Source organism: Tasmannia lanceolata, unplaced genomic scaffold, assembly GCF_043159265.1.
Source record: "Tasmannia lanceolata isolate RefF3 unplaced genomic scaffold, GAP_Taslan_0.1 ptg000002l, whole genome shotgun sequence".
Lineage (NCBI taxonomy): Eukaryota > Viridiplantae > Streptophyta > Magnoliopsida > Canellales > Winteraceae > Tasmannia > Tasmannia lanceolata.
Genome location: NW_027518679.1, coordinates 54097784 through 54113106, shown reverse-complemented (window position 1 = coordinate 54113106; position 15323 = coordinate 54097784). Strand labels below are relative to the sequence as shown.

At 38.7% G+C, this 15323-nt stretch overlaps 1 protein-coding gene across 1 annotated transcript; it reads right to left on the bottom strand.

Moving 5' to 3' along the window:
- Window positions 1-1778: 1778 nt before the first annotated feature.
- LOC143879011 (serine/threonine-protein kinase SAPK3-like) lies at window positions 1779-8913 on the bottom strand. The gene is made up of 9 exons (XM_077381219.1): window positions 8595-8913; window positions 7691-7765; window positions 3457-3558; window positions 3269-3322; window positions 3086-3178; window positions 2901-2993; window positions 2634-2738; window positions 2445-2543; window positions 1779-2339 (listed from the first exon to the last, which is right to left on the bottom strand). The coding sequence occupies exons 1-9, from the start codon at window positions 8715-8717 to the stop codon at window positions 2058-2060; spliced, it is 1026 nt and encodes a 341-aa protein (XP_077237334.1). The 5' UTR covers window positions 8718-8913; the 3' UTR covers window positions 1779-2057.
- Window positions 8914-15323: the final 6410 nt, after the last annotated feature.

Genomic DNA, 15323 nt, shown 5'->3' with positions numbered 1-15323 from the left:
TTTTAGTCTTGAAAGTGGGTATTGAATGTTCGATAAAATTGTGAGATCCCATTCCTAAGATGCCAGACGAACCACAGTGACTTCAAAAGGCAAATCATCTCCACAGAATCATCCAATTAACATTTCAAAAAGCAAATCATCTCTATAGGATGATCCTAACCATTGTTTCAAAACTCCCCGTGTTACGTGCCTAATTGGCCGTAACGGAAATAAACGAAAATAAAATAGAACTGAAGAAGAAAGAGGCTGATTCGAGGCAACTGGACCTCCTAAAAGCTCGATTCGAGAGAAGCCATGACTCTCCTAAACAAAGTCACATTTGCTTTAAAATTCTCTTCTCCCATTTCATTCAAATACAAGAACTTAAATACATGAACATAGAGAGTGCCACATCAACAACTCACTTACCTACAAACTCTACTCACTAACATGACACAAAATAGAACAAATACCCATAATCCTACATAATTAGCTACATGATAACTACTTTGCAACTACAACACACACACACACACACACACACACACACACACACCATAAACAGGTACATACGATTCCACCGGGATCCCAAATCCTATGGGACATAATTTTGTTGAACATCAAAATTGACGTCAAGCCTTCACGTTCTTCATAGATAATGATCGTGATCTTTCGAATCTTACTTTGAAAATCTGTTGTGATCAAAGTTGAGAAGAAATACGATTTTTCATGATCATCAACTGTCGTTTTTTTCTTTGTCCAAATCAAAATCTTCAAATTTTAGCCTTCCTCTTTGCATATTTCCTCTATCATTGTGCTGCTTTTTTTTAAGCCTTCCATAAATTGACGTTGTTCTTTCATCATCTTCAAAGCAGGTGCTTTAATCTTTTGCAGATCGTCACGTATTGATTCCCAAAGCTCCAAAGATACAGCTATGGCGCAGGATCTTCCGCTCTGATACCAATTGTTACGTGCCTAATTGGCCGTAACGGAAATAAACGAAAATAAAATAGAAATGAGGGGGATAGAAGCTGATTCGAGGCAACTGGACCTCCTAAAGGCTCGATTCGAGAGGAGCCATGACTCTCCTAAACAAAGTCACATTTGCTTTAAAAATCTCCTCTCCCATTTCATTCAAATACAAGAACTTAAATACATCAACATAGAGAGTGCCACATCTACAACCCACTTACCCACAAACTCTACCCACTAACATGACACACAATAGAACTAACACCCATAATCCTACATAATTAACGACATGATAACTACTTTGCAACTACAACACACACACCAAAAACAGGTACATATCACCGTGTCATCGTGGAATGCCCCAAGTCGACTCCCTTTTACCTTGGCCGTGTTCTTGCTTGAGTCAGCATTTTTCCTTACAAAAGTCAATCAAAACTCTTATGACTCTCCCGAGTTATGACCGCATCAACCGAGTATTCAAACACGTCATGCCGGGCTCACTAGGATTTGCGATTGCATCAACCGAGTATTCGACCGCTTCATGCCAAGCCAACTAGGATTTGCTTTGGCCGCATTCTGACCTGCATCCGTGTTTTGAAGGACTGATCCTAACCCTCCGACCTGCTATATCTGCTATTTGTAGTTCTGTGGTTTCTTTTGTCACCCCTTCTCTTTGTCTTCATCTTTTGAAAGTTACCCCAAAAAGCAACTATTGCATTACTTTCCAAGCCGTGGGAAACAGTTTTGGCACTGAGAACTGGCCTAGTGAAGAACAGTCAAAGCTTTACATAGTTTGACAGGAGAGGAAAGGAACAAAAGCATTTAAATTTAACAAGACAATTGACCTTCTCTTTTATAGTAAAGACCCATACGAAATTTACACACAAAGCTTAATACATCAATCGGAACCAAGAAGGCAACAACAAAGGAAAGTACCCAACACTAGAATCTGATTTCCAGACACAATTATGTAAATTCAGCATGCAAACTTCAATCAGTGTGTTTATAGTTTAGTGTATTCCACAATGAAATATAATACGAATACACTAGGATATTCATATATCAACACATTCATAATTTCCTCATACCAATTCGAAATGAATTGATCACACATGGGCCATGAAATCGCCACTGTCATCGACCTCTTCATTGTCAATGCCAGAGTCAACATCATCAGGATCTACCAACCCAATAACAGATTGCTCGCCAGCCTTGGAACCTTCGGCAGGCGTCCGGGCTTCTTGGATTATCCGCATTATTTCTTCCACACTCTGAGATGGGAGGTCACAATCAACATCATTGTAGTTTCTTTTCTCTCCTTCCACCAGTTCTCTTGGCAAGTTCTTCAGAAACCAAGGATGCTTTTTTATCTCTGGGATTGTGATTCTCTTCAAAGAAAATTCAGAAAGTGTGAACAAGGAAATTGAGAGAGGTTGAATAATTTGGGTTGAAAGTATATAAGATTAGAGGAAAATTGATGTTGAAAATCTTACCTTTGATGGGTTGGCGACAAAAATTTGAGAAAGAAGCTGCCTGCAATCTCCAGAAACACGTATGTAATCTGGTATGGAGTATTGAACACTCATTATTCTCTGTTGGGCACAGTGCAATTAAACTTGTTAGTAGAATCAACCTTAAGCTCAAAACACTTAATTCTGGTAAATTTTGTAAAGGAAACTCACTCCAATCGTCTTTCGAAAATTTCTAGGATCCTCGGGATCCTCAAATGGATATCCTCCCACCAACATCACATACAGTGTCACCCCGCAGGACCAAACGTCTGAAATCTGCAGATTGTGACCAACATCATCACATATGTATATGAAAGAACACTGGCAACTAAACTAGTTTTGAGACTCAATTCAGAGGCCTAGCTGGTCTAACCAAATATGGGCAATTAGTGCCTGTTAGGAGTCCACTAGGGCCATGTTCTACTGACAAAGAATTACCTTTCCGTCATACTCCTTTCGCGACAGGACTTCTGGGGCAATGTATGCTGGTGTCCCTACCGTTGATTTTGGTTGTGAATGTAACAAAGCAGACTGCAATCCAATGAAAAGGAGGCCAAAAAAACACACTTAATCATTGTCAAACGGGAATTAAGTACAAAGGTCATAAGCATAATACTACCTACCTTGGAGTAACCAAAATCACATATTTTTACGCACGGTGCTGCACTTCCATCCAAGAGTGTATTTTCCAGTTTAAGATCCCTGTGGCAAATTTCCTACAATGACACAACAGGTAACTTTGCTGTTAAAGATATCTCAGATGAAAGGGTGTATTCACCATTTAGTCTAAAAAATTCCAGAGATACCATAGAGTGGCAGTAGCTAACTCCAGATATAAGTTGTTGAAAGAAAAATCTCGCCTGTTGCAGTTATGATCATCAGCAACAAACAGAAAACAAGTTTCAGGCAAGAGAGAACTTTAATATACCAAAATATAAACATGTCTAGAGACTGGAACCCAAAGAAATTAAGGTACTAGTTATGGTTCTAGGACCTCATCCTCACTAAATCGGCCAGCACTGCATATCCTCTCAAATAATTCCCCACCAGCTGCATATTCCAAGACAATGGCTAGATGAGTTGGTGTTAACAAGACCTGCACAAAATCATCTAAAGTCACCCTACAAGCCCAGAGTCGTACAATCCATGTCGCAAGACTAGTCTCCAAAATAAACTCAGGAGGAATACAAAAAGGCAATAAATTGAATATGGTGACTGCCGTAGGATCTGGCTGAAATGCAAATGCTCCCCACATTTACCATCTGATTCCACATGAATTTTTATGTCAAACCCAAAAGATTCATTTTTTATTTTTTTAGATAATATGTAATTAGTCGTAAAATAATGAATTTTGAATGACTAGTAGCACGGATTCAAGCTTGGAGGATTGCTTTCTTGTTCAATGAAATTTTAAAACTTGTAATGATAAAAGTAACAGTAGCAACACAAATCGATCAGGATAAGGCTATACTGTAGATCAATTGGCAAGTTTTGTTTTCATAGATTCAAGGGTTTGCAGCAGTTTTTTTGGCTCCTCTAGAAAAACTTAAAACCATGAATATAATTGAGACTTCCAGATAATATTTCCAGGGATCAACTCATGCTCTTTTTTTCTACATGCAGTTGATGGTGTACCCTGTGGGACATAAATACTCTCAACGGAGACACAAGTCTAAACTAGCCATTATATATTCCAAGGTTGACACAAGAGAGCTCCCTTCTCTCACCTTCTTGATAGCAGACTTTCAAGGTGGAAATCTAATCATCTATCGATCATTAGATTGCTGCTTCTAGGGACCCACAGTTTAGCAAAATGTCACACATGCTGTTTTTATTTTTCGCATTCCTAAAAAACTTGATAGAAGAGATAGAAAACACCACATGGTCATTTCTATGGGTTCTTGACGAAGATAAATCTTTTAAGGGATGTAATTTGGGGAGTGGAATACCGGCCCAAGGATAGAAGAGTCTTTGGGATACATAGGCTTTGGGATGTTAACGAGGGTTCTCTCATGAAGACTCCATGCTGAGAAATGGCAGGATCATCTCCTAGGTGCACCTTCATGCAAGACAGATTTATATTCTGCTCCTATTTGGACTGTATCTCCATGAACCACGGACCTTTCAGTAGATTCGAATTGCCCCAAATTTGAATTATGGACAGATAAGTGACTGACCGATCTCCAATAAGCCAATCTCTTTCTAAACCAAAGATGAAAATCTAACATTGGGTATTTCATAAATTCAAATAATGAAAAATGATCATTCCAATATTCAAAGACCAGGACATCAACTAGTTGATCAATGAAGGCAAAGAAATCCTCAAAAATTTAAGAGCAATCCACTAATATGGAAGACATGAGTAGTGGCCTTATTATGATGAAATCGTGTTGGAACAAAATCCCAAACTCAGCTCAGAAACTTGGTTGATCTAATCTGATCTTTAACAATAGCCTTCCATCAAGAATAGCCTTATTTAGCTTAAGCTGTTACAGGAAAATATCTGAAAGAAAGAAACACTAAAAACTGACTTCCTATTCTCCCATGTTGTCGGCATTTTTGGGGAAGTCACGTTGAGACAGAAAATACACCTACGTTTTAGCTATTAGTCTCCCTAGCAGGCTTTGAGCCTCTAGCTCATTTGCTAAAGACTATGTTCTTTCATGCTGAGGTCGGGGGTTTAGATCTCAACTTACCTATCAAAAAAAGAAAAAAGGTCTCCCTACCACAATCTGGGACTCGGGGGCTCGCTGGATTATCTGTTCCAAGAGCCCAAGTACCCTGAAAGCTCCTTCAGCTACTTCACAATCTGGAATGTGAGAAATGACCACACACTCAATAGAATAAATCCATGTACAAAGAAATCTAGGATGTTGGGGACTCATCACATCTCCAAAAGCTTTAGAACATACTCTGTTGTAAGCAAGCAAAGAAGAAGCATATTGTGAGAGAAGTCTTGGGCTGGAATATTTATATGAAGCTTATTTTGCAAAATATTTCGTATTTTTTAGGGTGTGAGTTGTCTTACTGTCACATCATGGGTGAAAATGACTTGATGTGTTTGCACCTTTGAACCATATTGAGGATAAAAAAACTGCTTTTCTCTTGACTCTATGTGGGGTGAAAAACCATAAATCCCACAAGAACATGTAGCAAAAGTGTAGAGGTAGTGAGGGATGGTACTGGTAGAGTAACTCAGCTCATGCCGGTCACTATACAGATCTCCTAAGAGTATATACAGGAGGAAGGGAATCCATGTGAATACTATCACTTGTGTCACAATAATGTACATGATTCTAACCCTAATTCATAATACAGTGGCTAGGGGTGTCAGCATGTGGCCCAAAAGATTATTCAGATGGAACTTTACCTTGCAGTTGGGCCAAACCAAATTCATTTTTTGACAAAAGCAAAGCTGATACCAACACATTGAAACCTAGGGCTGGCAACGGGGCGGGGCGGGGCCGGATGTTGGGGTCCCCTACCCCTTCCCCTCTGCGGGGAATTTCCCTCCTCCCCTTCCCCTCCCCTCTGCGGGGATGGTGGGGGGTCCCCCTCCCCTCCCCGCGGGGAATATCTAATCCCCTTCCCCTCCCCGCATCCTTCGGGGACAAAATCCCCTCTCCGCCCCATCCCAACATCACCCCCTCTTTAGTCATTGATACACTAATGCTGGGTGTCCCTAATCAACTTTATGCAATTTCAATATATAAAAATGTTATAAACTAACATACTTATAGACGAAGGAGATATATTTCTTACTCTTCAGAAGATAGCAAACCATCCCATAAGTTGGTCTATAACATACTTATAGACCACTGGTCCAAGACCACGGCGCTTTGATGATCCCAACCATCCCATAAGTTTTTAGATCAAGTGGTATCATAGCCACTTCGACTACCCAACATCCAAACCCCATTTTGGATCATTAATTTTGGGAAATGTTATGAGCACTGCTGTATTCTGATGATCGCACTCCTGACTTTATTAAAAGTAAGGTATGGCCCGCACCATAGGATGATCCAAACCGTCCATTAGATGGTGCACACCCTAAATAGGTTGCGCCCAAAAAATCATTTCCTTAGGTTGATCCTAACCCTCCGATCTGTAGAGGTACTGAATGATCCTATTCCTCTATAGATCGGAGGGCTAGGATCAACCTATGGAAATGATTTTTGGGGCACAACCTATTTTGGGTGTGCCCCATCTAATGGATGGTTTGGATCAGCGTATGGTGCGGGCCATACCATACTTTTAATAATAAAATGCAATTTATTTTGGCTACCGATGTTGGCACTACGATTTTTTGATAATTGCATACACTCAGCTTGTCTTTATTATTTCAATATCTGTCAAAAGGTTATTATAGTTCTCAAAATGCTCTCAGAAGCTAATTAAAAGGAAAAGACAAGCTAAGTTTATGTTTGGGGGAATCTTGTAGCCGATTCACAGAGTTTCTAGTAGTTTTCCTAAAAAAAAAATACTTAAAAATATTAAAAAAATGGCATTGATTAACGGGGCGGGCGGGGACAACTCCATCCCCTTCCCCTTCCCCTCCCCGCACCGGGGAATTTTTAAAATCCCCTTCCCCTCTCAAATCGGGGAATCCCCGCCCCAAACGGGGCGGGGCGGTGCGGATCCCCTCTTTTTCGGGTGAAATTGCCAGCCCTATTGAAACCAGTAACAAGGGCTGATATTTTTTATTTTTTATTTTTGTATAATGAGGTTGACCAATACCACAGTTGGATTATGGAACTGCATCAGAAAGGATATTCTGCTTACTTCATATCTGTTTCTTTATCCGCCACCGTCACAATGCACTTGCATGATATCAAATATAGACACAGTATTGAATGCCCTTAACAATGTGAAAAACCATACTATTCTGATATTCATTCTAGAACAGAAAGATACGTACATTAGACAAAATTCAGAGTGACCCGTCAAGAAACTACAAGATATTGTAAATACAGCTCCCTTGCCCAGCCAATTCTAATCAGATCAGAGAAGGAAATGTAATCCATTTCCAAACAACGTAATTAAAAATCACCTTGAATCAAGCCAAACATAAGTTCTCAGTTATGAGAAAGAGAAGCCAATGACTGCTACGTATTAGCTATGATATAAACCTCTAAATAATAATCATCCGCAGATTGCATATAGTGTATGCTTAAAAGAAAGGTCATCAAAACTCAAAAGTAAAATCAAATATAAACAGAGTACAATACCTCCTTAAAACACACAATGTTAGGATGCCTTAACGGCCTGTGATTAATGATTTCCCTCTGCACATTCTCATCAATCTGAACCCAATAACCAAATCAAATTCATAAGAAACCCATAATCATATCCAAATAAGAAAAAACTCGGAATAGAAAAAATAATTTAAGAAAAATGACCAGAAAAACTAAACCAGACCCAGGAAAAGAAAAGAAAAACAATCAACCAAAACCCAATTCCAAACTAAAAGAAGAACTGCAACACATTTTTTTTTTCTCCTTTTTCCCTGAATGACAAAATATTTAAAGAAAAAAAAAACAGAATTTTAAGAAATAAAATAAGAACCAAAAAGAGAAGTCCCAACAAAATACAATCCCACCCACCCAACTCCCCTACATAACAGCAGCATGTTAAAAAAAATCTCAAACTGAATTTTTCTCACAAAAAGGAAAAAGTAAAAAGAGCACCAACACAGTCAATAAAATAACATCCAGAAGGACTTGGAAAATAGAAAACAAACAACAAAAATAGATAAAGTTAAAACCCAGAGCAACAAGAAAAAACACGCCATGATGTAAAAAGAGCACAATATTCAAACCGAACTCCCCCACATAACAACGGCATGTTAAAAAAAATTCTCAAACTGATTTTTTATTCCAAGAAGGAAAAAGAAAAAGAGCACCAGCACAGTCAATAAAATGCCATCGACAAGAACTTAGAAAATAGAAAACAAACAAACAAACAAACAAACAACAACAACATAAAAAGATAACATGCAATGATGTAAGAAGAGCACAAAATTCAAACTGATTGAAAAAAAAAACTATAGAAAAAAACAAGTCAGATTGAGCCCAAAAGAAAAAAATGACTGGAATCCAATTGGTTTGTATGCTTTTTTTTTTTTTTTATAACCTTCTTCCCCCTTTCAATGTATTTGACAGCAAAAAGCTCCTTTGTCTTCTTATCCCTCACCAGCCTCGCCACCCCAAAGTTCCCTGACCCAAGTTCTTTCAAAGGCTCATATCTCTCCTCCATCTTGAAAAAAAATACCCCAAAAAATCAAAATTCAAAAACAAACCTCAAACCAAACAAAACCCAGTGTATAATTTTTCTCCAGACCCCTTTAGACTCTAAACAGTGATCAATTGTATTGTAGAAAAATCAAACTCTTTGAGTCGTTGTTGTTGAAAAATCTTGTGGGGGGAGGAGGGTTTCAGACGATACGTAGGAGGGAAAAGGAAACTTCTTAAGGCTTCTCAGACGTTGCTGGATTGCGAGAGGCAGTGTGCATGCTTACGTTATCGGGAGGCGTAGGATAAGTCATTTTGGCTAACGTGCGCCTTATGGGTCCCAACTTGTGGCATATTAAATTGCCGTTGGTTTGGGGGTGAACTTTGTCGTATATGCATGTCTTTGACGGCGCAACGTAGCGATGTTGGCTAGTGTGGGCCTTGTAGGACCCATTACAGGAAGGAAGTCCCAACTCCCAAGTGTACATTGTAGACATTGTACATACTTGACTTTGACGGCGCAAGTTAGCGTAAGTTAGCGTATCTCAGATGGAATGTAGTGAAAGAGAAGTACCAGAGGTTTTACGTAATTACCCTTGTTGTTGAACAAAATTACTGGGGGGTGGGACTGGAAATTACATTTACCGGAACTGACGCGCAACAACCGAACCCTTTTACTTTTTCGTTCTTTTGCTTTTGCTTTGTTTAGTGTAAGCACTTATTTATAGTCCCTTATTTTTCAAAAAGTACTGTACGGACCACATCATAGGATAATCCAAACCGTCCATAAGATGGAACATAATGTAAATAGGTTGTTCGCCAAAAATCATTTCCATTGGATTATCCCAACCCTCCGATCTATGGAAAACTACGTATTATGGAAACCTCTATAGATCAGAGGGCTAGGATTATCCTATGGAAATGATTTTTGGGGAACAACCTATTTAAGTTGTGTTCCATCTTATGGACGATTTGAATCATCCTATGATGTGGTCCGTATAGTACTTTTTGAAAAATAAGGGACTGTAAGGGCTTACACCATATAAAATCTCTACTTTTTGAGACTCTTGTTATGATTGTTAATTGGGATTTGCTAAGGTCCATCGTAAAAAGCATTTTACCGACAGACCAGCCACCTCGTGAATGGAGACTATTCCCTTGTTAATTATTGGGGAATTTGTGAGCCGTCGGGCCCACTAAAGAGACATAACTAGCTAACTTTAAGAGACATAAGTGCTGTTTAGGGCCATTCTTTGCTTTTTGCTTACTTTGCTTACTTTGCTTGTACTCTTAACCAAATGAATATCTATCAAGCATATATATTCTCAATAATAGTCATATTTGTTTCAAAAGCATGCAAATGTGTACAACAATTGTGAGATCCCACATCAGAAGAGGAGGAAAAGATTATGGACTACATATGTGTATCTCTGTTTCCATGGGTAGATGCATTTTAAGCATCTCCAAGGGGTGGGCCCCGCGGAGTGAGTCGGGCACGTTTAGTGCTGCTCGAAAACAAAACCGGGGAGGGTGAAAGGCCAAAACTGGACAATATTTACATAGTGGGATCAGGCACAGTTCAGAATAAAAAAATATAAAATGTGATCATTGTAGTGTACATAAAAGTATCTCAATACAAACTCATTATCCAAGCCGAGAGGGAGAGACTTGAGAGGGAAGGAGTAGGGAGAAAATGGGAAGCAGAAAAAATACAATACCTAGGTCATGTTTGGCTACTCTGAAATTTATTTTTTTTCAAAATAAAAGTAAAAAAAAGAAAAACTCTATCTGTGTAGATGTAACTGAAAATAGGAATAAGAAAACTCTTTTTTTTTTCTTTTTTTTTGACACTTCTCATCATCTCCTCACTCATGCTTGTTCAATTTTCTTCCTCTCACACTCTCTCAACACTTGATAAGCTAATATTCCATGAAAAAAAAAAAATCATGGTTGCCAAACATAGTCTTAATTCTTAAAGGGGTTGCGCTTGTAGCTCAATAGTTGAGGCTTTGTATCTCAATCCTAAGGTTGTATGTTCAAGCTTACCAACTCTCTCTCTCTCTCTCTAGAATGGCCCTAAAGTGACTCCTCTCTCGCTCTCTCTCTCTCTCTCTCGCACGCACAACTGGCCCAACCATTAATATTCCATTAAATATTTTTCTTAGTTGCAAAACATGCCCTCATTAAGTGCTAGCTCTTGGAATGTGATTATGACTTTTCATCCAATAACCTTGTTTCAGAATAATGCTTACACCCACTTGGGCATGCTTTGATGGCGACAGAAGGCAATATATTATTTTGTCATGTGACAATGCTAATGTCGGGCAATAAGTTATAAGCTGGCGATTTATACATAGGCAGGGCTATATTTTAATACTTCTATGTGGCGTAGCGTATTGGCCGGCGGATGATAATACATTAAAAAGCAATTTCATATCTAAATTTTCATGAGGGAGAAAGCAGATCCAAGCGTAGCAATGGTATGCATATTGATGCAGTGCCAACATGGCGTCATGCCTAGGTGGTTTTGGTGGAGTTCCAAGGTGCAGTCCGTCATTAATGTTGCTGGTCCATTTTGAACCTGCTTTTTGAGCTTCTAAATGGAAGAATTATGGAAAGTGGTAAACTATAAAGTTGTAGATCTCTTGAGATCTTTCCAACAAGTATTTGTGCTTGGAAATTGGATAAGAGGGTAGAAAGTTATGGCAGTTTTGGTGGACTGTGTCTGTGGGTTCCCAAAACAGTCAAAGTTAGTGAGTTCCAATGCAATTAATGTTATGTTAGTCCCTAAGCTAGCTAGTGGATGATCTTGAACGAATTTGCATTGGTTTTCTTTTATTTAAAAAGTTAGAAACCATCTTTAGAGGGAATTTTTGACGTTGAGAAACTTATGTAATTGATGGAATATCAATTGGGTTGAGTATTGCTTCCATTTTCTTCTTCTTCTTCTCTTGTTGTGTTCTTAATTTCTATTTTTCTTCTTCTTCCCTCTTAAGCACCCGCATTACATATAAAGTATTTCGTACTTAAGAGACCAACCACATAGTTCCATGTGTTGACTCGCCCTCTAAGGGTAACACAGACCCCCCCCCCCCCCCCCCCCCCCAAACACACGCGCGCACCAGGTGCGTATATCTTAACCCAAACCCCATATGCATTCAGCCCTCACTTGAGTGTCGAAGGGTTTCTCTGGAAATCCAACTCCGAGTACGATCCTTAACCTTTTGTCTATGAGCGTAGGTTGAGGTGATCTCTCTCTCTCTCTCCCTCTCTCTCTCATCGGAGCCAGTCAAAAAGAGGGATCCAGTGCAACTAGGACCATTCGATCACTTGGATATATTTGAGCAACATCAACCTGTATAATATATTCAATTACATATAAGAAAGTTCACATTTATAAAATGGGATTAGCTAGGGACAGTAGTAAAAGGCATTTCACAGGCTGCTGAATTAAATGAATAAGATAAAATCTGTTGAAATGTGAGCCTATTTGGCTGCTTTCTCATGCAACAATCGGCCTGCGAAATGCCTTCTCTGATGATCCCTAGCAAATCCCTTATAAAGTATATAAAGAAGACTTTAGTTTTATTATGTTTTAAATAACTCCATTATATATAGTAATACATATTATGTTTTAAACAACCTACGTGGCTTCCGAGTTTCTCCATTATATATAGTAATACATGTACAATTTATTTACATTAACAAGGTATTTAATATTCAAAGGAAACTACCATATGCGATAGATTTACATTAGTTAGATATTTAATAGTTATAGTAAACTTTATATTTATAAGGTTTTAAATAACCTCAAAGCCACCCAAGTTTTCGCATATGGGATTTGATAGGCAATTTCGTGGAATGCCATTTGTAGGGCTGCAACTTGGGTCAGGTTTTATCCGACCCGCCTTGACCCGACCCGACCTGAAAATAGCTTGGGTTGGGTTCATGTTTCTTGGGTTTCGGGTCAAGCTGGGTCTACGATCCAAAAGCCCGCATTAATCTCAGGTCGAGCAGGGTTTGAAGGGGCCCGACCCGACCCGAGTTACTTAAGTTAAAGTATGTATTTATTTTTTCTAAAACTTTGTCACTTTAAAAGTGAAAACTTAAAAGTAAAACTCACACACGCACGCAATCACATGGGCTCTTTCCATCTTTTGTTCGTTTCCCCCTTTAGCTCTAGGGTTTCAAGTTTCAACTAAATAGTTAATGCACTAAATAGTTTGTTGTTTATCTCATATGAGTATAATCATTTTCATTTGGTAATGCATCAATTTATTTTCTTTGGACTAGTTATTAGTTAATGCACTAAAGAGTAAAGAGTTTGCCATGCTTGAGTTTTTCTACTTCTATGATTTGAGTTGCCTTCCCAAACAAGAGTTTTCCTTAAAAAATTGCGTCAACGTAAAAAAACCCGACCCAACCTGACCCGACCTGAGATTTATCATGGTAGGGCCGGGTTTGGGAATCGTGGGTTTTCCGGAAAAAAACCCGACCCGAGATATTTTTCGGGTAGGGTTGGGTTCTTCAAAACCGGACCCGCCCGACCCGAGTTGCAGCCCTAGCCATTTGGCCACCCATTTCTGCATTACAGAATAATCACACAAGCTCACTTTTTAGCAGATTTTGTCTTATTCATATAATTCATTTGAGATGGTTGTTCTCTCCTACAAAGTAACCCGTGAAATGTCCGGGAATATATATGGTATAGATTTTTACTCAGTCTAATCATTACTGTATTCAATCATTAAACAAGGGATGCCATGGAAAAACCCAATGGAGAACTCTTGGTTTCTTTAATTCAATGCTTAGCCAATCAAATGGATCGATCACTAAAAAAATGAAAAATCTTAATTAACTAATAATCCAGAAGAACATAGCAGGTTTTAGCCTATCAAAACAAGCTAGACAAGTCAATCTAATTAGAGTTTTAAAACTCTAGTCACACGGCTCGATGTTCAACAAATTGCATCTCTGCCTCCCCGATACTGGACCATATATCAAAGTCATGAATTGACCACTTTAGTGTAACTAAATTAGAATCTTAAATTTATTACTTTATAGGGATTTGCTAGGTAATTCTGGGGCAAGCTATTTCACGGCGTACTTTTGCAGGATAGAGCAACCACCTCATATGAATTAAATAAATAAGACAAAATCTGCCTAGCAATTCCCTAGTTTATAACAGCAAAGTCAAGAAAGCCAAGTATGTTTTCACCTCTCACTGATTTCAAAAGCGTCTGGTCCTAGACATAGGTTACTCCCCTTTCGTATGAACATTTGTTTGGACTCAAGGAGGAAGATGGACTCAGAAGAAACAAGAAAGAAAAGCGAAAAAAGCCGCCCATGTGTTTGGTGACTTTAGAGATACAGAATCATAAGGCCATGTTCGGTCACCATGAAAGAATATTCCATGGGGCCATTGTGAGAGATGGGTAGAGGGAGAGACTTGAGAAGGTGGGAGCGAGGGAGCATGAAAAGCCCATGTAAAATAGGAAGAAAAAATCCAATTTGAAGTAGCGAATTGTTTTTCAATATTTTTTTAGTCTCTTTTCCTGTTGTCTCGAATCTCTACCCCTTTCTCCTTCTCAGCTCCATTGTCACAATTGGGCCCACGAATATTTCATGGTTGCCGGTATCCAATACGATTGATAGGTCGAATATAAGCCAAGTTTCTTAAGAAAATCAAGGGTATTTTGGCTATTTAATGCATTGTTATCGTTTTCTTAGTGACATCCAAAGGTCATGGTTTGAGAGAAATGCTCATTGTACAGTACGGTGGGTCCTACCTTTGATCGATTTATCTGAACCGTCCAATTGATAGGCCTTGATTTGGATAGCCTATGGCATGTTAATCACCTCAATCATGTGTGTCCATGTTCAACCACAAATAATAAAAAAATTGCACATTATTGTACTTTTGGATTGGATGAGCATCATGGTTTTTTAGGCAATAAGAGATATAAAGCAAGGACTATTAAGTGGATGGTTCAGACCAATAAAGGATGGGAACTATAGACTAGTTGTGATGTAGATGCGAGTGCAAAAATAAACCACAAGAATAAGAAATCGTAGTCCTGAGATAGCAAAATAGAGAGAAAAAGAAGAAAACTCAAAGAATGGACGTCTTCTCTTCAATTCATCAATTTCATAATCAAAATCAAAAGTCCCATTACATGTCTTATCCACCCCTTTTTAAAGACCAGGAAGGATTCTAGAAAAGGAATCTCATGCAAGTAAAAACGAAAACATCTAAATTGATATATACTACCGTATCAATGGCAACTCACATAAAATGTAAACTCAATCCTAAATGACCTTAATTAGCTATGCATAGAATTCGCATGTGCCGGCATTCATGAAAACAGAAATGAAAGTCTCCTAATTGGCACGCATGAAAATGGAAATAAATCTATCCTAAATGATATGTAAGAAAATATAAATAAATCAGCCCTGCGATTTGGGCTGGATCAGCCTCCCCGAGTTGGAGAAAATTCGTCATCGGATTTGAATCTTCCAAAGAGCACATGTTTTCAGTGGCCACCACCTCCACCAAGTTGGCAAACGTCATTGTATTTCCGTGAGGCTGAGCAGAGTTTTAAATTTTAGTCTCGGTTTCAATTTCGGTTGG